At 37.7% G+C, this 23,801-nt stretch overlaps 1 protein-coding gene across 3 annotated transcripts; it reads right to left on the bottom strand.

Moving 5' to 3' along the window:
* Positions 1-2,888: 2,888 nt before the first annotated feature.
* Positions 2,889-23,441, bottom strand: LOC149831195 (uncharacterized). 3 transcript variants are annotated; one of them, XM_090013732.1, is made up of 12 exons: positions 23,148-23,435; positions 19,069-19,174; positions 17,629-17,702; positions 16,540-16,626; positions 9,192-9,246; positions 7,164-7,225; positions 6,983-7,081; positions 6,484-6,545; positions 4,325-4,355; positions 3,941-4,243; positions 3,669-3,838; positions 3,014-3,227 (listed from the first exon to the last, which is right to left on the bottom strand). In XM_090013732.1, the coding sequence occupies exons 1-12, from the start codon at positions 23,313-23,315 to the stop codon at positions 3,155-3,157; spliced, it is 1,290 nt and encodes a 429-aa protein (XP_089869858.1). In that variant the 5' UTR covers positions 23,316-23,435; the 3' UTR covers positions 3,014-3,154. The 3 variants fall into 3 exon arrangements, with proteins under 3 accessions (XP_089869857.1, XP_089869858.1, XP_089869856.1); XM_090013731.1 differs by having other exon boundaries at positions 2,889-3,227; positions 3,665-3,838; positions 3,941-4,355; positions 23,148-23,441; XM_090013730.1 differs by having other exon boundaries at positions 3,941-4,355.
* Positions 23,442-23,801: the final 360 nt, after the last annotated feature.

Genomic DNA, 23,801 nt, shown 5'->3' with positions numbered 1-23,801 from the left:
ATCTTTCTAAGCATGCTTGCCCCAAGATTTCATGCTCTTCCAATGTGCTATGTTTCACGACTCAAAAGTGTGCTTAAGTGGTAACAATCCCAGTAATGTTCGCTCTTCTAGAAAAGTGGTTCTCAAAAATTCTTGTATAGGCATGCTTTTACATGCTTATGGAGTAACTTGGACTCTTGATAAGGCAATCACCTAGAGGTAATGCACACCACCACCACTTGAACAGGGTAATTGTTGCTTATATTCATATTTGATGCTCCATCTCTCATCTGCAGTGGTGGTGTTGAGAAAATTCTTGTGTAATAAATGCCTCAATTGTCTTGCCGCAATGTCAGACTATCAGCTATGCTAACACAATAGCTAGTTGGCTTTGTGTTGGTTTTCCTTCTCATACAGGCTTTGAGTGACAGAAGGAATCCTGTGGCTCTTTAAGAGATTTCTAACCCAGATATATGACTTCTTGATCCGTCACATTGACAAACCAGAAGCTTCTGTTTTGCAATACTCTGAGAGTCCCATAGAGAGTGTTTTATCTTTCCACAAGTTTGTGTGTTGAGTCCATATATAATTTAATATGCGCTTGCACACAGTGTGCTAGTTGGTGATTTGATGTTTCTTTTTTTTCTAGCGACACGTTGCATCAGCTGATTCAGTCCTTTCCCCTATTGCCCAGTGGCGGAGCCAGAAGTTTTTCGTTGGGTGGGCAGACTTCGGGTCTCAGGGACAATGCCAGAAGTTACTGGCGATGACTCCATCGTAGGTGGGCTTGCCGAAGGTGGGTCTGTCCGGGTCCTCGGCAGAAGGGAGGGCCACCCTCTTCAAAAGATGGGTGGTCATCGGCAGCTGATCTCTTCCGCTTGTTGCTGTTCTGGCCTCCCAGCCCTTCATCTAGATGCCGGAAATCGATGGTGCAGGCCATCGGTTTCAGAGAGAGAGATGGTCGTCTTCTCCTGTTCTATTTCGGCCTTGGCGGCAAAGGGAGAGAGACAAAGAGAGAGAGAGCGAAAGAGAGAGTCTAGGGCTGCATACAGGTCGGACTACAGTCCAGACCCGTGTGAATTTAGGTAGAGGGAATCAATTCATTTACGGGCTAATTAAAGACTCTTTGAGCTAATGTATGTAAAAAATATAAGGTAAAGTAACAGAATTATTGGATAATGTGCAAAAACCTATTACTGATATTACACTGACACCTGTTCGAATTTTTTTTTTTCGGTTTCTAATTCTGGGGTGGGCGACCGCCCACCCATGCTCACCCCCACTGCTATTGCCTACATATTGAACATCCCATCCATTGTCATTATGAGTTCCTGGCAGAAACCTGAACTTAATAAGGGTGACTTTCTTGTTGTGGTGAATCAGGAACTGTTCTAGCATTGCGTAGCTATGAGTAGCACAGTTAGAGATTGGATTGATTTGAACTGATGGTTGGGCCATGAAATCTTTGCGGTTGTACTGATATTTTCTCTTTCTATCAAGATGGTTATGTTTTTTTTTTAAAGGCAAGCTGGGGTTAGGCAGACCCTTACCAGATATCTCTTAAGCCACATGTGGCAGAGGGATTCGAACCTGGGCCTTCAGCTTGGCACAGGACCCCGCTTACCACATGGGATACCACCTCGGTGGTTATCCAGATGGTTTATGTAAAGTGATCAAAATGGTTAGGAATAAACTGTAAAGTCAAATGTCTGATTTGCAGCAGTAGCATGATTGAGTTTTCATCACGTCTAGATCAGGGACAGACTCCTACCGATTGTCGCATGGCTGGTTCTTTACTGAATTGTTGGCCTATTGTAGAAAATCCGTGCAACCCAATTCTTGAAGAATTACGTTGTGGTTGTTGCTTCTTGGATTTTGCTTTTCCTTGCTACCCTTTTTTTTGGTGGCTACATTTTATCTCATCTTTTCTTAGTGGTTAATTAGAGAAGGTTTCAAAGATCTTGCACGTAGACTTCCCTGTTCATTGTGTAATTTAGTGTTGTTGCACCATAGATGCTGAATCTATGCTTTTGATGTCATCTCTATGCTCTCTTGCTTTTGTTTATTGTATGAATTTGGGATCTGAATAAGAGAAAAAACTCTTTTTTTACGGGAGCATTGGCACACCTACCGATTCTGCGACAATGTGTGGACCTTCATTTTACAGGATGCATCATTTAAGAATGAAGAATGCCAAGAAAATGTTGGGAGGGTGAAAATTGTGGCTTGGGACTCAAAGCTGCTGTCGCAGTGAAATGAGCTTTTACCTGCCAATGCTCCCAAGTTACGGCGGACAACATTTTCAGGCGCATGGTTGGTATTGGCAACGGGGCACTCAACTTTGAGTACAGATCTCAGTTTCTGAGTTATGGCTTTCATGCCTGATCGATCACATCTTCAGTTGTCTTATGGTTTATAGGTTGTGTTATAACATACCTTTTCGCACAAATGAAAGTACTCTCTCTCTCTCTCTCTCTCTCTCTCTCTCTCTCTCTCTCTCTCTCTCTCATTGCATCTTTGACCAGCTGATACACAAAGTGAGTTGCTGCATGAGTCTATGATGCTCGACATGTAGAAGCAACATGGATGGATATGACTTATATGTAGTTAGAATGAGCAACCACCGTTATGTGGTGGAATGCTAAAGGACTCGCCATATGTTGTCCCCCGAGAAGAGGTGACTCGGCGAATGAATTCCATTAAATTTTAAAAACTTTGAGGATCGGACAACAGCTGCTATTTATGAAGGATCTGAACTTGAATGAGATTAACTGTTGACAGCATGTTTTGCTTCCTACATAGTACTTTGTTTGCCCAATGGAGCAGCATCCTCCACCCTAGTATTTATCAATCCTAGATATCCAGTTTCATTAGATAACATACTAATGGTTGAATGGTGTACAAAAATGGCAGCAAAGAAAGCTAAGTGGCATTTCGTCGACCATGAAAGTTTTGGGTGATAGTTTTAAATTCTCAATTTCTGGGTTTCCATCAGGACAAACTTCTCAAAATAAACAAATCAAATACATTAAGGCTTTGTTTGGGAGCGGTGATGAAATTGGCGTATTTGGCAACAACATCCTGATGAAGACGTTTTAGAAATCCACCCATTTATAACACCATCTCCCATCCCAACACCTCTCCCATCTACGTCTCTCCTCCCACAACGGTGACTTCAATCAATGGAGATGCTTGAGATTTGGTGAATCCCCCCGTCACAGCTCCCAACTACGGATCCCAAACAGAGCCTAAACACAAGCAGAAACATAAAATCAACAATTAGTAAGTGTAAAATGTCAGTTTTTTGGGCAACAAATTGTTGATAAACTACAGATATTGTGATAAAATACTGATGTCTCTAAGCAATGGGATTATAGTACTTTCAATATATCATGATTTGACAAGCAAATTCTATCTAATCTAAATTATCCCATTTTAACAATATTGCTGAAAATATCAGGATTTAGTTTCACTTGCATGAAATTCACAAAAAGGCAAAAAAAATTGACTGCCAACATGTGCCGAATTCACGGGCCACAGAATTCCAATCTCTTGCTGGCAAAATAACAGCGGCCATTTATTGATCCAATCTTTTGCCAGCAAAACAACTCATCATTAATCATTTATGTATGATACAACACTTTCATCTGATTGCAGGGTGGAAAATGATGAATCATGAATTTACCAACTTTTCAAAAGCTGAATCAGTCTCCACAGCTGATGTTTCCCTAGTTGATGCAGATGCAGATGGTCTCCACCTTGTACAGCTAATAGATGTATAAACAACAACTGTTGTCGCCAAGAAAAGGAATAGAGAATAGCTGATGAATTGCTTGAAGATTGACATAGCAGACACTTCCTGGAAGATCGTCAGAAATAGTAGTCAATATAACATACATAAAATAGGCAATTTTAATTGATGATAAGAAATGAAATGATTAGGTTAAAAAAAAATGCTTACAAGAGCTGCCTGCAGTAAGGTCTCGAGTAGAAGACCGATGAAGTTGTTGACTGAGAAAAGGAGAATAAACTGTCTGTTTGAGAGGAGTCTGCTACAGCGCACGTTTGCTAGGCAGGTGAGGGTCTGATAGATGCCAGATAGAACGACATAAACCGTGTAAGCAACCCAGATTTTCTGGAAGGAACCCATAACCACACAAAGCATGCCCATGACAGCTGATCCAAGCATGTAGATTAGAAGGCCTGACTTGTCAACCAAGTTTTCAAGATAAATGGCACAGAATGCTCCAATGCTCCCTGCGGCCTGAGATGCAGCTAAAACATGGCCATTTAGTTTTGAGTTTGAATCAATGGCATCAAAGAGGTTGGTACCATAGTTTTGTACCATTGAGAAACCTGCATAAGAAAGTGCCCACCTGCAGGTATAGGAATCCAGTGACATGCAAAGTAAGACAATGGGTTATGTATAATGTCGAGAGAATTTCAGAAGGAACCAAAGTTGAGACTCGTTTCTAATTATCCTGTTCCAATGAGACATGCTATTGAATGGAAACAGCAAGTTGGAAATCAATGTCATGTTTCAGCAGCTAGCAGAGGCCAGCAATGTCAACATTACTAATGAAACAGAGATGTAATCTATTGGTGAATCTGGGTCAAGGCAGAAACCTGCCAACAGGCAGACATATGGTCAACCAACTCAGCCCTGATTGGAATGACTTTCCGTCCATAATGCCTTCTGGCCTGTAACAGACTACCACTACATCTAGAAAGTTACATGTTTATATAAACCTTAATGAGTGATGAAATAGTCCCCTTCTTATTGTTTGAAGGGTTCTATTTGTTGGATCACTTGTTCATGGAAACTTGTTCCACCAAAATCTTGAACTGGACCTTTACGGAGCTGTAAATCGGATTTTGAGTTACCACCTACACAACTCGCCTGTACTCCCACCATTTTGGGAGCCCTTGTTCCTTTCTCATTGGAAGGGGGTTCCCTTCCAACAAAAAGCAAGGGTTGCCATTATTGATCTTTTTCTGTTGTTTCACCTTATCCAGACATGTCCTAGGGAGAATAGCTGATCACACCCGAGACATCTGTACAAGGATTCCACAAGGTTGCCCAGATTCATGAATCAGAAGTGAGGAAATGATGATAAAATACCACATCTGATCGACCCAAGAAAACAATGGTATACAAAGTTTTACAGGTCAGTAAAAAAAAAGTACCATCCATACTTTTTCATTTACAGATTACCCTTTCAATTTACATGACCTATGTTGAGACTTATGTATCATGTGTATTAGATTTAGTGTGCTACCCCCTCTTTGTATTTATGCATACTTTTCATTCTTTTCAGGGGTACTTGTGTATTTTAGCCTTAGTGGTAGAGAGTAGAGCCAACTGTTTTTGTCTTCTAGTGCCATAGAGGGGACGTCCCTTATTTCTGGTTGTAGCTTCACTCTCAAAAGTAATGAAGTTTCTGTTCTCTCTTCTCTCTTTGTGCTTCATATTCTTTGCTTCTTTTTCTGCTGTGCATATCTGAATAATCTGTAATTTAAATATGATGTCTTTGTACTCCATTTATATCATAGGGATAATTGTTCCATTTCCACATTGCTCTGCATTTATACAAGGCCAAAGATAATATTGCCTCTATACATAGTGAAAAATGATCAGTTAACAGGTATCAGCATTCAATATGCATGTTCTTGGAAATGCCAAAGATAATAAATGACCAATACCAGCATCCAAAAAAGGGACTGGTAATGATGGGAAAAATCAAATGATGTCCAAAGTTTTTATTCGATATCAAAGTCGAGCACATGCCAAAACCTGTGGTTCCTTGGGTACCTGAACCATTAGAAATTTAGTAGTAGTTACGGTGAGGAAAAGCTTCAAGTCAATTTTAACCATGGTTGCCAGTTGAGGAAGCGGGAGCGGGAAGCGAGGCACTTTCAAAATTTTAGGAAGCGGGGAAGTGTGGGACCACTTAGGACCGATTCGGGAAGTGTCTCGGAAGCGACCTAGGAAGCGTCTCGGAAGCGACCTAGGAAGCGTCTCGGAAGCGAGGGGGAAGCGAAAAAATAAAAATAAAAAATACAAAAAAATGAAAAAAACAGGGGAAGCGAGGGGGAAGCGTGGGGGAAGCGAGGGGGAAGCGTGATGGGAAACGTGCTTCCCATTAAAGGGAAACGTGTCCCCCATTAAAGGGAAGCGCACTTCCCAAAAAAGGGGGACGCTTCCCCCCACGCTTCGAAAGCGCGACGTTTCGCGCTTCCGAAGCGCGCTTCCCCTTTTAGCTAGGCGCTTCCGGTAACTCTGATTTTAACTCATCCGAACTTTGGTTTTCTTATATACCCCATGGCCATCACTAAACATATACTTCTTAAAATACTCTTTCACATAGCAATTGACAGCTTAATATTTAGGCGAGAGAAGAGTAACGAGCTTTTTCCAATAGCTGTTCAGGTCACCTATGGCCTACTTAATTTCTTAGAAATAAAAATACAATATGGGAGAAGACTAAGAAGAAAGAAACTAACCACAAAGAAAGAATCTGCAAGTTCCTCCCACGCCAAGTTTCATGAAATATCCTAAGCCACCCCTGCATTCATTTTGTACAAATAAAAACCAGTTAGCATGCAAAGTAATAAAGAAATTTTTTTAACTTAATTGAATTGGCATCAATTCACTAGTTAGCATGCAAAGTAATAAAGAAAAAGCTTTAACTTAATTGAATTGCATCAATTCAAACAAGATACTCTGAAATATTGAAAAGTTGCAAAGCAATCCACATCTAGAAACTTGAAAAGCCAGGCTTTATGTAACAAACTCAACAAAATAATGTGCATCATTGCATGTCTGATTTTATAGACCATATGATGTTAAGGAATAACAACTAAAGGGATCAACTCCGGTCAAGCTATATTCAGCTTTTAGGTCTATCATAAAACTTACACAATGGTACAGATCAACGCCAGATTAACAAGGGGATTTTTAATAGATATATACATGAAGTTAATGGAAAGGATGTAAACTCACAATATCCTGGCACCAGTAATTTGCGAGTGGAGGATATGATGCACTTGAAAAATTGGGATCCTTAGGTAACAAAAATGTGATGAAGCAACAGACCCCTAACTGAGCAAACATCACAAGAATCAGCTGATATCACAATTAAGGTTAGTCAATAAAGAGGCACAGTTTGCCAGTTTCTACGGACCGAAACAAGGCTCACTATAAAGAACATTGTATATGAAACCTCTCGCAGAGCAAGAAATTGACCTGCAGCATAAAAACAAGAGATATTACATAGGAATATACCACTCTCTTAACTTTGATTCCAACAGATATCAATACTTGTTTCATACCAGAAGAGTACATGAAAACCAAGGTTTGAAAAAAAAATCACACATTAGAGAATCTAGAAAAGCATATAAAAAATGACATTAATTCACAAAGGCCTTGACTGAAAACTTATGTCCAGGTCGAGTAAAGTCTCTTTGAGCTACTACACGGATGTAAGATTGTACCTACCCTATCCTTAAACAGTCCCAAGTTTTTGTAACCTGCATAGTAGTTGTTCAATCATTTTGACATGCCATCATCTAGGAACTGTAATCCTAACAAGTATATCAAGTCAATTTTATTAAGATGAAAAACACTGAAAGTATCCACTTGATATCAAATGGAGGATTCTAATATACTGTTTTTGTACAGAAATAAAAAAAAAATAAGATGAATAAAAAAAGTTGCAAGAAACTGAAAAGTGGTAATAGAAATATGACCACAATAAGTAAAGACAGAAAAATCCAAAATATGACCCTCAAACAGAAAATAGTTAAAATATCTGCTGAGAACAGCCCTTCCAGAATATGCCAGTACAATATCCACATCATGGAAATTAATAAAACATGAATAAAAAGCATGTCCGGCATGCATCTATATCATGCAGAGTATGATGCATTATATTTTTAAAATGCACGCTGTCCTGTAATATTTGGACATAATATGCAATATCATAAAGCTTTTATTTGGTCTTATGCAATACATGAAATTTGATATACAATTTTTACTTTAAAAGAATATATTATTGAGTTTGTTGTGTTTTCCTATCTTTAAGGGGGGAGAACATAAGCCAGAGTGACTATTCATGGCACAAGGCCACAAACCATGTGAGGCTACCTCTGGTTGGGAGCATAGAAAAAGTACAAATTAGCTCCTTCACTGTAGGATTGAGAATTGCAAGCCAGAAGTATACCCCTAGAAAGCTATTAGACTAATAAAGACTAAGGATAAAATGAGAAAATACAGAAACAGAACAGCCAAGCAAAACACTGAACAAAAGATGCACATATTTTGGATGTAAAGAAAAAATTGCAATAGATGTGCATGCACATGCACCACACACACACAGAGACACAGTGAGGAGCCAGAAGCCATATAACATATGGTGAAAATCTGATCAGTTGTAAAGCTCTGAAAGTTTGGAAGGTTTATATTGTGAGATGCTAGGCAATGAACTATCCAAGCAGGCGACATTCACCTCTTGGAGGTGTGAGATATTCTTGGGCCTTGGCTATTGAGAAGAGATAGGTGTTGTGAGCTCTCTAGGGTGTCAACTCTCTTTGGCTTGAGAGAGGCTTCCTTTTGGTGGTGCAAAAGGAAGAGGGAGAAAGTGAGAAAGGGGTATGGATTCTCTTGTGTTTTAGAGAGGAAGAACATTTGCGGACCCAGTCCTGTGAAGGGTGTGACAGAGTGTGGTCTGGCTACATGCATTGGGTATGTTTTCCTAGTGATCGAAGGTGATTAAGATTAATGGTGTGGTTGGTACTCTTTTTGCTTTGTTTGGCTTTCTCTTATAATAATTTTGGTTACTGATTCCTTCATGATAAAGACTCTTGAACTCTCCTCATGGATGTAGGCATATTGCTGAACCATGTAAGTCTATGTTTCTGGTGCATGTGTTTATTTGTTTGTTAGTTGTTATTATGCATAGTGTTCTCTAATCACACACAATCAGATTTGGACCTAGCTTGTCCTATGTACGGGCCTCAAAATCACAAAAGAAAGAAAAGAAAATCATATTATTCCATCAACTATGTAAGTGAATAATCATGTATGTCATGAACTATGCAGATTAATCCAACTGATAATAAAATCAAATAAAATGATGGATCTATAATAGGAAATCTGCATTTCCCAATAAACAATTAACTGATTGGTTTCAGAAAAATGTGGTGCTACATACTTAATTCAGAAGCTAACATAAAGGATGAGAGTGCTGCAGTTGTAGTAACACTAATCTGCAGAGAAAAACAAAGGTAGAATTACATAACTATCAATATCCAAACTGAATGATAGTTATAACAAACAAAGATAATACAACTATAAAACTTTAACTTTGCACCAAAAGAAAATAGGCATCAAAATCATTATTTTATTGCAATTTGCGAAAAACTTGTTTGCAAATTTTGAAAAAGACTTGCTCACGAAAATTACAATGCAAGTTATCAAATTCTATTCCAAGTTGAATTAATAAATAATAACACAGCTCAAAAGAAGATAATAACACAGCTGGGGAAGAAGACTTCAAGGTCAGTTATGTTAAAATGTAATGATCCTTTTATATATATATTCATATATATATATATATATATATGGAGAGATACATTTACATATATATATATATATATTATGTATATGTATCTATCTAAGTATATATATTAATATATCTTCAAAACCCGATAAAGGGTATTTTAGTCTTTTCTTATTTTGCACATATTCTCATTTGAGAATATGACTGTATTTTGCTTTCTTTTTATTCTTTTTAGTTTTCCTTTTTTATTTTTATTTTTTGTATAGGGGTGCTCCCCTTCTCTTTTCTTTATGCTTTTGTAAATCCCCTCTTGGGACCCAATATATTGAAGTTGATATTTTTTATGCCCTTGTGCATTTGTATTCGCGCCTTTGTGCACTTGTGAGAGTTCTCCTTTGTGCCTTTGTGCACACTTTGTGTTTTTAGTGTTGTGATTATACACAAAATCTCTTTTTATAGAGATTTTTACAGGTTAGGCCACCGAGTGAAATGAAAAACAAAGGAAGAACAAAAAAAAAATAAAGAAAACAGAAGCAAAATAGAAAAAAAATGTAGTTTCTATCAAAATCTATGAAAAATAGGAAGAAATTGAGAAGAATCTTGATAATCTAAACTTTCCAATTGAATCACCCAAAAGTTCAGGCATTTTCCTTAATACACACCATTTGAAGGCTGAAATTTAGAAAACAGAAAACGAGAAAACAGGTAAATATCGTGGGTTTTCCGTCAAAACTTATCGTGTTACTGTTATCTATATTTTTGCCTGTTTTGGGGGAAATTGATAGGTGGTGGACTGAGTGGCGAAATACCACAATAAATCGGCTATAAATGGCCAACATTGTTACGATGCTTTAAATTCAAGTCTTTGTTAAACCATTATATGTAAAATACTATTTCAAACTAGATGCCAAGAATTGAGACAAAATAACTTGTCATAGTACATCTGACATTAACTGGTTATTAAATATAGATCTATATAATTATATTTTCGCTGGAAAAGATGAGACATAACATTCAATATTAGATAACGAATGCAGACACACTAATTTTTCTACTAGTTCTTGGATCCATGAAATCTCGTTAAAACCGGTCCAGTTCAAAAATTGGGTAACCTTTGAGGGTGCAATCCATAAAAGGGCACAGGCCTCGATACGTGTGTCATGCCTCAGAACGGCTAAGGCGCAACCTTCTTGACCGAGTTTCAGGCTACTCCGAAAATGCAGTCCGGAAAGTGTAGCCCGAAATGTATAGTTCGAACTAAGTTCAGACAGAGCCGCCATCTGGAAAGTGCAGTCTGAATCATAGATAATGCCCACTGTGAACTATTCAAACCAGGATGAGAGCTATCTCAAGATGGAAACTCTTATCTCAAATCCATTGGGACTTTAAAAGATAGTCCTTCCAGGATAGCATCCAAGAATTGTCAATCCTAAGAAACCCTTTGGGAATCCTATTCTATCCTAATTTTTATCCCAAACCATCTAGGAGTCCCAATTTACCACAGTCCCTATCCAAAACTACCCAGGAGTTCTGTCCTATCTCTATCTTCAAACCACTTAGGAGTCCCATTTTGGCTAAAGTTCATCTTTAGGAGCCCATTAGGAACCTAATACCGAACCAAACTTATTTCCTAATTAACTTAGGAAACCCAGAAAAATCATCTTTATCTGGTTTCAGCAGTACCTACATTTGGCCGCCGTCCAAAATAGGAAGTGTTGTCCAAAACCAGATTGCACTTTGCCAAACATGTAGTCAGGAAACTATTGCAGTACAAATTTGAATTATCATTTGGTGGTTGTCTGGCTTCAAACTGCACTTTACCCGAAAGTGTAGTCTGAAATCGTTAATCTGGACTGCACATTTGGTCGTTGTCCGAATTCGGACTGCACATTTGGTCGCTGTCCCAGTTCATACTGCACATTTGGCTGCCATCCAAATTAGGATGGTGCTTTATCCTGTCATCCCAAAGTCTTGAAGCTTAGAGATAAAGCCTATCCTTAACCCGTTTAGAGCCCAAACTTATCTCAATTATCCTTCTGGAGAGCCTAGAACCCACCCTAACGAGTTGGGATAGGATTAGGAACCTTAGAGTTAGCAACCCCTAGAGGGGTCTTCTGGAGCCTCTATAAATAGAAACAGGATTCCTCAGCTGGGATCCCATCTCCGATCCATCTGCAACCCAAGACTCTGAAGCACTTAAGCCGTGGCCCTAGCCTTCTGGCATCCTAACATTCAGCTTCAGCCCCTGAGAGATCGACCAATAGCGTGGAGATTCTGCCGAACCAAGGACTCAAAGATCAAGCAGACCACTGAGCCCGAAAAAAGGTAATCTCACCCTCTTCTGCTATTTTCCTTTTTTTATTCAAGATAGGATTTGAGTAGATACTAACCATGATCTTCATTCTTATTGCATAAAATCATATCTTGTGCGTGCAGGGAGCTCATACTTTCCAAGTCCGGGTCCGGGTTGGAAAGATTCAAGCTTCGAAAGGTCAAAGACTTGTGAGAACTTTACCCTCTCATTGTGAAAGGGGAGGTCTTAGTGATTCCCATATCTCTTTTAAAAAGCAGGAAAAAAATTGAGAAAAAAAGGTTGATATTATTATTTGTTTAAAAATTTTCGCATACACCGAAATAAAAGGAAAAACTCCTACCAACTATGTCACATGGACTCTTCATAAGGGTCGCCGCACCAACGTCGACGTGACGCGACGTAGGTGCGGATGCGGGTGTGGCACTTGGTGTGGCTATCATAAGAATCAACTACACCGGGTGCGGTCAAATTTCCCTAGGTGCGGTCAACCACACCCAGGGTTATAAATGTCTAGAAATGGACTCAGTCAACAATGACTGAGTCCATTTCGGTCAAAAAAAAAACAAAAATGAAAATCATGTTTTAGGAGGGAGGGGGGCGGTAGGGCACAATTGCATACCCCCCCCCCTTCTCGACCCTTCCTCCGCCTCCCGTCCCCATTCCTCTTCCTACGATAGCGACGACGATACAAATCTCCTCCTCCCCTTTCTATGGCAGTGGTGGCGACACCACTCTCCTCTTCCTATAGCAGCAGTGACGACTTTGGTAAGTTTCTCTCTCCTCTCTTTCATCTTCTTCTTCCTCCTCTCTTCTTCTTTCTTCTCTTCCTCCCTCCACCACCTTCTCTATTTCTGCTCCTCCTCCTCTATCTCTTACTTTTCTTTCTCCTCCTCCCTTCATTGCCGCAAGGGCGGAACCCAAGGTCGGGTTCAGCTCCTGGGTTTAGTTCTGCTCGGTTCAGCAGAACCTAAACCCAGGCCTGATGGGTTCGGATCTGCTAAACCTAGGCCTGCTAGGTTGAGCTCATGCGTTTAGTAGAACCGAACTCAGGGTTGTTGGATTTGACTATGTTGAACTCAGGCCTAGGTTCGGCAGAACCAAAACCCAGGGTTGTTGGGTTCTGCTCTGCTAAACCCAGGGTTGTTGGGTTGAACTCTGCCGAACCCAAACTTGGGTTCAACAGAACTTGAACCCAGGCCTGAGCTCAGAAGAACCTAAACCCAAACCTAGACTCAGAAGAACCGAAACCAGGGTTGCTGGGTTCGGCTCTGTTGAACCCACACTTGGGTTCAGCAGAACTGAACCCAAGCTTGTTGGGTTTAGTAGAATCGAAACCCGAACCTGGGTTCAGTAAAATTGAACCCAACCTGAGCCTGTGTTCGGCAGAACCTGAACTCAGTGTAGGTTAAGCAAAGCCGAATCCAAGTTTGAGTTGGGTTAATTCTATTCTAAATTTAGCCAGCTATTTTTATGAACTTTATTTTAATAAAATATTATTTTTTTGTTTTAAGAATAAAAATGGCAAACAAAGAGAAATGACTCATAAATAAAGGAAAATGAAATGTCATCTTCATATGTACATGTAAGTTCGGCTGCTAGTGGTAGTGGTAGTTCTTGTTCTTCAGTTGTATCATGTGATGATGAGTCACTATGGGCACATGTGACGAGGCTTGAAAAAGCTGGAGGGGGTGGTGGAAATGTGAGATTTCAGTGCAATCTTTATGAAGTAAGTTTTGTCGGGTTTTACACAAGAGTTAAGGCTCATTTGTTGAAGATATTAGGACATGTGATTTATGGATATAAAAGAGTTGATAAGGCAATACAGAGACAATAAAAATAAAATACAAGATGAATATGAGAAGAACATGACCATAACTGAACCTTGTGGAATCAATGTACCCCTTTCAAGTCATAAAGAAGATGCTAAAAAAAAAAGAAAAATGATTGTAGGAGGTAGAGGAACAATACAAGCATTATTCAATACACATGGAAGGAAGGAGATGGATAGAAAAGTAGGGAGGTAGTTTTTTTCTGGTTCACTTCTCTTTAATATAGCTAGAAATCCTTATTGAATGGATTTGGTTACTTCTCTAGCAAATTATAACTTGAGAGGTTATCTACCTCCAAATTTAAAAAAAAAATACGAATAACAATTCTTATAGAAGAGGGCAAATGTTGAGAGGTTACTAAAGATTAAGAAATTTATATGAGAACAAAATGGAGTTTCTATTACATGGGTGAACGGATATTCAAAGGCATTCACTAATTAATTTCATTGCTTCTTCACTTAATGGGTCAATATTCTTGAAAGCAGTTGAAGCTTCTACATAATATAAAAATGTTGAGTATCTGAAGGGATTGTTTATAGAAGTAATAAAATAAGTGGATAATGAGAAAGTAGTGCAAATCATCACAGACAATGCTCCAGTTTTGGACTATTTGTGTAATACATAGTTTGAATTTGACCCTTAAGAGCATCTGCAACCCAAAAGAGGAAGAAAATTCATTTGTATATGCTTTATGTTCATGGATTGAGGAATTGGAAAAAGATGTCAAAAATATTATAAATTTAATTGTCAACTACCATCATGCTAATGTCATATTTAATAGGATCTAAAATTGTTGAAGGTTGTTGAAACACGTTTTGGATTCATCATTGTGATGATGAAAAGAATTAAGAAAGTTAAGAATGCTTTGACTAACATGGTGATTGGTGATAATTGGACATTCTATCGTGTTGATCATATTGCCAAGGCCCAAGAAATTAAAAAATGCATTATTGATGATAAATTTTGGAAGAATGAGTTTACGCAACTTATTTGGGAAACCTGAGAGAAGTTGACAAGGATGAGCTCATGCTTCACAAAGTTTATGAAATATGAGATAATATGATTGAAAAAATTCAAGTTGTCGTTTGTAAGCATGAAGAAAAAAATCCTGCACTGAATGCTTTTGAATTTTTTAATTATATACATTCAATTTTAGTTAAAAGATAGGATAAGAGCAACACTCATTTGCATTGCATGACACATTCTCTCAATCTCAAATATTATGCAAAGAAGTGGCAGAAAGGTGGTGCTGATTGTGTTCCCTCCAAATTTAGACTCAGAGTTATCAAGGCATAGAAATATATGTATGGCAAGACTTTATCGAGAACAGTATATTATAAAGCAAGTTACACAAGAGTTTGAAAAAAAATTCTCTGAAAGGTTTTATGGACAAGCAATTCTTGTAAGAGAGAAGGAAGATATAGATCTTATCACATGATGGTCAACATATGAATCAAAAATACCGCTTCTCCAGAATCTTGCATTAAGATTGTTATTTCAGTCTGCTACGTCATCATGTTGTGAAAGAAATTAGAGCACATATGCCTAAATCCACAACATCAAGAAAAACAAACTCACCAGCAAGCATGCAGATGATTTAGTCTTTTGTTCATTCAAATCTTTGATTACTTTCACAAACCAATGAGGAATACAGGTACTATTTTTTTATTCCTCTCTTAGTTATTTGACTATATCATAGTTCTTTCATTTAAACATGCATGTATTTTAAATTTTAATTGTTATGCAGACAAGGATCATTCAAATTTTGGGATGTAAACCCAGATGAGTGTGACTTGGAGGGGGGAGCATGATTTCCACACTGCAAACATGGACTAAACCGAGCATGCTCTTCCTTCTTATGATGATGAAATTGATGAAGAAAAAAAAATTATTAGGATCATCACATCATTATTATATGCATTGTGTATGATATACTTTTGGTATGCAATTATGTATGATTTGCTTCTTTTGTTAGTATAATTTGCTTATTTTTTGCTTGTTTATTTCTTTTTTGCTTGACTTGTTTGACTTGATTGACTTGTTTGATTGGTATGCATTCTGCTTGACTTGAATTGTACTTCGTAGATAATTTGATTTATTGCCTGAATTTATGCATGATGAATTGATGATATGATAATTGTTTTATGATATGATAATTATTTTTATTTCATTAGTAATGCTAACTTAAAATTGTTAAAGTATATATACTCCCCGCACCACCAGACCCAAGTTTTTTTAAAGTGTTGTATCGCCGCACCCGCACCTATGTGACATAGCCTACCAATGAATGGGACATCATGCTTACCTATCATACAGAAAATATATCTATGAAATGCTTTAGTATTATGTCAATGGCAAGGATCCATGTCTTTGTATTAACAAAATTAAAGCAAGAAAATATATACTCAGTTAGCTGCTAGGAGACATCAGCTAAATTTTGTGGAAGTCTTGTAACTCGATCTTAGATATAGCCGGCTAAAAGGGTAGACCATTTAATATCACTGATGTCAGAAAATTTTAGATGACAGTGCTTACATAATTTCCCTCTCTATGCAATTGCTAAATCACTCATTTCAACTCATGTCCCAGTACAATGTTATGACATCTATAATATGCAAAATCACAAAACTGATTGGTCACCAGATATCTCTTTATTACATCTAACAGTACATAAATACACATTTATTATTCCTATGGAAAATGAAGAAACGTTTCAATAAACTAGGCTTGCAAATTAAAAAAAGCCCACATAGGATGCAACTAGACCTTCAATCAACAGAAACCATTATGCTAGATGAATGTTTAAATGCATCAGAATCAAATATTTCTAGATATAAGGAAGGTGAGGGAAGACTACCGTAGCCTGATAATTTTCTTCAGGTACAAGAAGAAAAATGTAGGATGTAAACACCAGCTTCGAAGCCATTCCAAATCCATATAGGACCTGATAATGATGGACAAAAATATTGAGTGAACACAAAAGCTTCTTCTGGTCAAGGTAATCACGCTATCATTAGAACAGAACAGGATGATGTGTAAAGCAAGTACGGGAAAAAGGACATTTGAACAGCCATATCCACTGAATCCAAGCACTAATGGCATTTTCTATCTCCTTCTCAGGCCCAAGAAAGAAGGAACCAAAAAGGGAAGAGAAAGAAGTGTATGCTACAATTACAGGGGAGAAAATGTTGATGACTTCATCAATTATCATTCAACTAAGATATTATTGAACTGTACTACAATAACCACAGACACAATGAAATATTTAAAAAAAAGTTTTATGTTTGGCTGTATAACCAACTCCAGGAAAAAGAAATGGAAACAGAAAACCTAGGACATAGTTTTAGACATAGCTGGCCCATGAAAGTTAAGATTCCTATGTTGCATGCAACACAAATCAGTAACTTGAACTCTTGATAGCCATTCAAAATGTAAAGCATATCAGCTACTTCCTACATTTCTCAACATAAGGTTTTTAAAGAATTCAATGCATGTATAAAATTTGCAGAAACTAGCCATCTAGAATAAGCTAAGCCAGTATTGGTATCCTTAAATATAAAAACCATACATTAATTATACCACTTCTACAAGTTAACCTCCAGTTTTGCAAAGAAATGTTATAATGAGTGATGCTGCATATAGAATACTTACTGATACATATTGTTAAGACAGCAGAACCACAAGAGAAATCATAAGCTAAATTTCAAAATGCTGTGGGCATGGTTGGTTTCTGAATATCTATTAGCTATCTAAAGGTTTTATGGTGAATAGCTGACAGTTCTCCTTGTTTTCATATTGCACATGTCAACAGGCAAATCATCAAGATTCTATCTGAAGTGGAAAGAGAAAACACAAACCAGTAAATATGCTTTGAACATGCTAGAACCTTCAAAAGAGAAAAGTAAAGACACAGGAAAAAGAACCGCTTGGCAATGAAGGCATATACCTGCATGATTTGCATTGCAAGAAGGGACATTCCATACCATGCGATTATATAGGTCATGAATACTCCGAAGGACCCTAAGGAAGTCGTGCAAAATATTAATATCCCAAAATACACTGAAGATGCAATAATCAGATTTGAGATTGAATCCAGATAAACCAAGAAAAGCAAGCATGGAAAAAAAAGGAACAATCTACAGCTGCAGCTTGACCATGTATCAGGTAAAACAATAACCATATTTTTATGAAACCCTCAACAGAAAAGCAAATGCAAAACCTTTCCTATAATAAAAAGTTTTACCAAAACTGAATTGCACCAAGAAAATCATCCTAATAATGTAATCTCTATGCACATTTAGCTATCTATGAATGCATTCAATGACTATGTCCGAAACAGACACTAATTACTTTTCCATTAAAATGGATAAAAGCATCCAGAAGGCCTCAGATTTTCAAAAACCTAAGACTTAATATGCTCACAGCTCATGCCCTGTGATTAGGAAACAGTTATGTGTTTAATCAGGTAGGGGCTTTTAGTAATATTATGCACCTCTGAGCTCCTATATTTTTGGATGTCTTTCCCTCCTTCCAAACCATCAGTTGCTTTGTTGCAGAGGGAATTTCCACACTCATCTTCCCATGCTTTCTATCAAGAACCAAAGGTATCCATCATCCCCATTTCCCATCTTCAATTGCTCAAAAAGATATTTTCATTAAAGTGACATAAAGAACATTTGTTTTTCTTATAACCCCATCTTAGGTAGCGCAAATGGTTTCTTGTCCAAGGCTTTGTCTTTCATTTTATGTTTCATGAATGGAGCTTTTTCTTATTGGATTGTGTGATTCAGTGTCTTCCATTAATGAATTTGTCATACTCTGATCAAAACAAAATCTCTAAATTCCAAACCTTCAAAACATGCATGTGATGTTTCCCTATTAACTCATATGTTAGTCGTAATTGAAGTTTGAAGAACAAACTCATCAAACAAAGTGCAACTAGACTTGCCTACATAAATATACCCCAAGATTAATAAACTCCAACTCTGTGTACTGTGCAACCTACCAAACCACAAATTGAAGCTAGAAATCCATTATGTAACACTTTACAAATCCATATTTAACATTATTATAGAGCCCCACCACATTTACTCACCTTAACATCTAAGAATAAAGTAAAGTTGTGGAGTATGGTGTGCCAGGCTTAAATAGTTCAAGCAATTTAACTATTGAAAATTCTCTTTTGGCATCACGTTCATAAAATTCAAAAAAGATATTTTTTATCAAGAAATTTAGAAGCTCCGAAACATCTTCCCCATTGCCACATTCCTTACATATTTCCTCAATCACAGACCGCATTTATCATATCATGTCAAAGAATCTACTGCTAATTTTTGAGAGACTTGCTAGCCGAGAAATCATTAATTTATAGCACTAGCATAGTCACCTAGAACAATGACCATCTTGTGAGAGAGATAAAAGCAAAGAGGTGCCATGAGTAAAGTGAAAATAAGCTGCGCATAGACACTGTAAGGATATATGTCAATAGTGACCTGCAAGGGGAAAATAAAAAAGATGTCTCTTAGAGGACCTCAGATCATCTAATATGTAGCCAGGCAAACAAATGCATCAATTAGAACTGACTGCAGTTCATGAATTATCAGATAATAGAGTTATCATAAACATCTTTTAAGTAATAAAAAAAAACAATGGAACAATGGAATTTAAAGTTTTAAACTTTAAAGCCTAGCAAAGCAGGGAAGCCATTTATGAATGATAAAGTACACTCCTTTCAAAAACACTTCTTTAACACCTTTTGAGCTGATAAAAGGGGGAAAAAGAAAAGGAAATACTGATGGCAGATAGGAACTAAGCCACTGGTGGACACCATCAAACGATAGAACAGAAATTAACATATATAGGTTTATTACAAGTTGAGCTCCAGACAAGCACATTATTTACAATGAAGTGCTTCTATATCTGCCAGACCAAATCTTAATGAGCCAAGAACAGTCAGATTACCATGTTAACCAACCTCAAACACAATTTACAGAAATTGTTGCACAAATGAAAGTATGTCGCTCAGCATGACTTATTTCCTTATTTGGCACATAGTGATGATGCACAGGCTTTTAGAAGCCACTTTGATATTTTCAAATGTTTGCACAACACTGAGAAGGCAGGACCAGAAAGTATCTTCATATAACATTGAATTGCATGTTCCTGACCAAGACAATGGAACGGAACAATGACTAGGCACATAAAAGATCAGTATCCTTAAAGTCAAGATAACTGAAAATTGCCTATGAGCAATAAGTACAACATATTAGGTTCACACATTTAAATATTTGCTGTGGATGGGCTAAGAAACATGTGCACATAAATCTGATTAGCTCTATCACTAGCATGATCCTGTGCTTAGGGCTGCACAATGAGTCGAGCTTGAACAATGGCTCAGGCTGGTTATAGATAAACGAGCCAAGCTTGAGCAAGCAATCAAACTCAATTAAGCTCGATTGGCCCGATTAAGCTCGGTTCATGTGGAATTGTGGATATATAATGTTGTAAGTTTGTATGTGTATCCATTCTGTTGAAAAAACTAACAAAAAAAGGGGTCTCAACCCAACGGGTAAGATGTTGGGCTTTTACCAGGGAGAGCTCAGTTCAAATCCCACCATTCTTACAAAAAAAGTTTAGAGTAAAGATGTTCAGATTGAGCTGAACCGAGCCAAGCTCGAACTTGGCCCGAGCCAATCTCGAATAGACACTTTTCAAGATCAGCTCAAGCTCGAGAGAAGCTTGAACAGCAATTTTTTTAACGAACCGAGTTCGAACCAGGCCAAGCTCGGCTCGAACCCGGCTCATGTGCAGCCCTACCTGTGTTGGCCCCCTTCTGGTGATATTCACATTGAAACCTTGGAGAAAGGGGACTCCTGAAATTTATTTATTTTTTTGAAAGAAAGGGACTCTTGAAAATTCAAACCTATATAATACCTTATAAGTAGGGGTGTCATCGGGTCGGGTTTACCCAGACCCAATGAGAACCAAACCCTATAGGGTCCGGGTATGGTGATAAATAATAAGGCCCGATTAAGACCCGGGTCTGGACTCGAAGGTTTGATTAATACATGAACCCGGGTATAGATTGTGAAATTTCATACCAGACCCAGACACAACCTGAGTTCTGATTAAGACCCACAATTTTTCAATGTAAAAATGATAAAAAATATGGTTTTATCGAGTATGGTCCGGTCTGGTTCATGTAGTTCTTATTGTGTGGGGGTATGGTTTTTCTTATAGTGGACCCGATTAGACCCGTGTCTGGACCTGATACCATACCCAAAAATCGGGTCCAAGTCTAGTTCCACCTGGGTCTGATGTCAGAACCAAACCCAACCCGTTGACACCCCTACTTATAAGCTATGTCACATGGATATGGATGTAGGAGCAGGACACGATGCAGAAACGCTTGGGTACTATTAAGATATATATATATATATATATATATATTGTAATAGGTAAATACCCAATAGGGATATTTTCATCTTTTCACAGCCTTGTAATAGGTTATGCCCATTAGGGGCACAACAATCTTCATTTTTATTTTTATAGACTAGGTATTTTATTTAATGTCGAGGGCATATTTGTAATAATCACATAGAGTCGTTGGGACCTCCCCAACAGCTCTATTTCTAGCTGTTGGGGAGTGTCCCAATGGCTCTCAAGGGCCTTGTGTATAAATAGGGGTATTCCCCCTCATGTACAGTTAATGCGTTCTCAAGCATTTTGTTATACAAAATTCTATATTTTAAGTGTGCTCTTGGCCCTTGTGTGGCCTATGTGTATGTGCTTTTTGTGTTGACCCATAAGTGGTCTTGGTGCTATTTGATATTGTGTTCTTGTAAGCCCATAAGAGGCATTCTCTAGCATTCTAATTCTCATTTCATTATATGTACAAAACAATAATTTTCAAAAATTAGGACATGAGAACATGGCCGCATGCACACATAGATGTATGTATGTGTGTATATAAAACAACAATTCTAAATCACTATAATTAGGAACGTCAAATAGTGAAACTATGTTGAAATTAAAATGTAAGTTCCATATTTTAAAACTTCATGTTTAAAGAATTTATAGCTACAATCAATTGTACCTACAATCTAGTTGGAATTTCAGACCGCAAGTTGTTTTGACTCAATCTAACATCATAGATGTGTTCAGAATGGTCAATTTAGTGGCAATCGACCCTTGGATCATGTTTCAATGAAAAATTTTGTTTTTTGAGAGGAAAAATCGATGTGTTCATAAGCGTCAATTTTTGGATCACCAGAAAAACATGTATACAAGTCAGATTCCAGTGACGAAAAGCCAGTTCCGACTAAATAAAACATGTAGATCACATGTAAGGTGTTAGATGTGACAAAAAAAAGTATGGTTTGCTAAGTCAATTGTATTTACAATCGATTTTAGCAAACTTTATCCCATATTTAAGTTCCTCCTTACAGAGGACATAGTCTGCACTCTAGGGAGTCATATAACTATTTCTACCTTCTGCAACCTATAAGCTCCCAACAAGTACTCAATTTCTCAAGTTCAAGCTACGATTTTAGTAATTCAACTTTAAATCAAACCTACCTAAATCATGAAGAAAATAATCATCAATAGAGTGCATAATATTTTTTATTTGAATTTCACTGTAGCAAACTAGGATGTCTCTCCCAAAAGTTGGTTAGCTACTCTCACTTTGTTCTAGGATTCTTCTTTTTTGTGGGTCATTTGTGGCATGCGGGAAGGGCCCGCACAGCTGCAGCAGATTTTGAGAAAGGAATTGATCGCTATTTTGAACCTTTCTTTTCTTTTTTAATGAGTCCTTAATTGAGACGTGAAATAAAATGCATGAAGTATGAAACCTACCTAAATCATGGATTAAAAATTCATCAAAAGAGTACATAATACTTTGATTCGAATTTACTCTTGCAAATTTATTAATTGTGGTTTTTGTACACACAAAAAAAGCCCAAGTGCTACTAGGCTAATTGAATTCTTATACGAGATCTAGAGTCCGCACAAAATAACAGGACAACTGTGCCTTCGATCAAACAAGAACAGACCATAAAACACAGCATCCATTTTTGTGGTAACCTGTCATTCGAACCATTGAAATAGCAGCTCCCACCGTTCATTTACTAAATAAATGGAGAGTATGTGGCAGACCAGAAGCAACGATGCGACGGTACACCGTCATGATCGTTCTTCCTCTCATATTAAGTCTCACTCCGAAAGACTCCACTCAAGGAATCAAAAAATTGATAATGATGAACCAAAATATGGAAATTACGGTCTAAAATTCAAAAACCAAAGCACGATACTATCAATATATACATAAATTAGCCAGGATTGAATCCTGAACTCGTTCTTTTTTGGGTGACCCTACATCACCATGAAAGAAGTCATAAAAGAACATCAACAAATCCCAAAAGCAATATAGCGAGCAGAATTTTGAAAACCAGGGGTAAGCTTTACCTGATAGTTGGTGAATTGCTTAACGGAGGTCAAGTAGGGGACGAGGTAGGGTTCGATGGGGAGGAATTGCGAAGAGACCGAGTAGGCGAGGAGGAGGAAAAAACAAGGCGTCAGAATCCCCCTTTCTCGCCGGAAAAAAGCCCCAATTGTCCCTCCGAGGCCCTCCATTGCGCCGGGAACCCGCCGGAGCGCCGACGAGATTCCGGTGGGGAGTGCCCGCCTTTTTCTTCCCGGAAGGAGAGAAAGAGAGAGAGATTTAAAATTTTAATAACTTGAATACAGGAAATAGGCGCCGGAAATCCCTTCCAGACTGAAACCTCATTTGTTTCATGTGGTTTTCATGAGAAATTGCTGACCTGCAATCCTGTTCCCTTTCTTTTTACTCAAGCAGGGAAAGTGGGCCCAAGTTATTTCTACCATCATCCTCTTTTCCTGTGTAAATCCTTTCATATCTCCCCTCATATGAAAGCATTTTCATGGAAAAACTAAAGTGGCAGGTGTTTTTAGAAATCTGCACCCTTCCCAATAAACAGACGTTTCCCAATAATGGAACAAGCAGGCTTGACTTCAAATTTTAATTGTTTTCCTTTTTTTTCAAATTTTTATTTTTTTCTCAAAGTTTTACCATGTACATTCATGCACTTAAGTATTGAG

This window comes from Nuphar pumila, chromosome 7 (genome assembly GCF_984573655.1).
Source record: "Nuphar pumila chromosome 7, dmNupPumi1.hap1.1, whole genome shotgun sequence".
In the NCBI taxonomy this organism is placed as follows: Eukaryota; Viridiplantae; Streptophyta; class Magnoliopsida; order Nymphaeales; family Nymphaeaceae; genus Nuphar; species Nuphar pumila.
The sequence above is the reverse complement of the archived record's forward strand: the minus strand, read 5'-3'. Positions and strand labels throughout refer to the sequence as shown.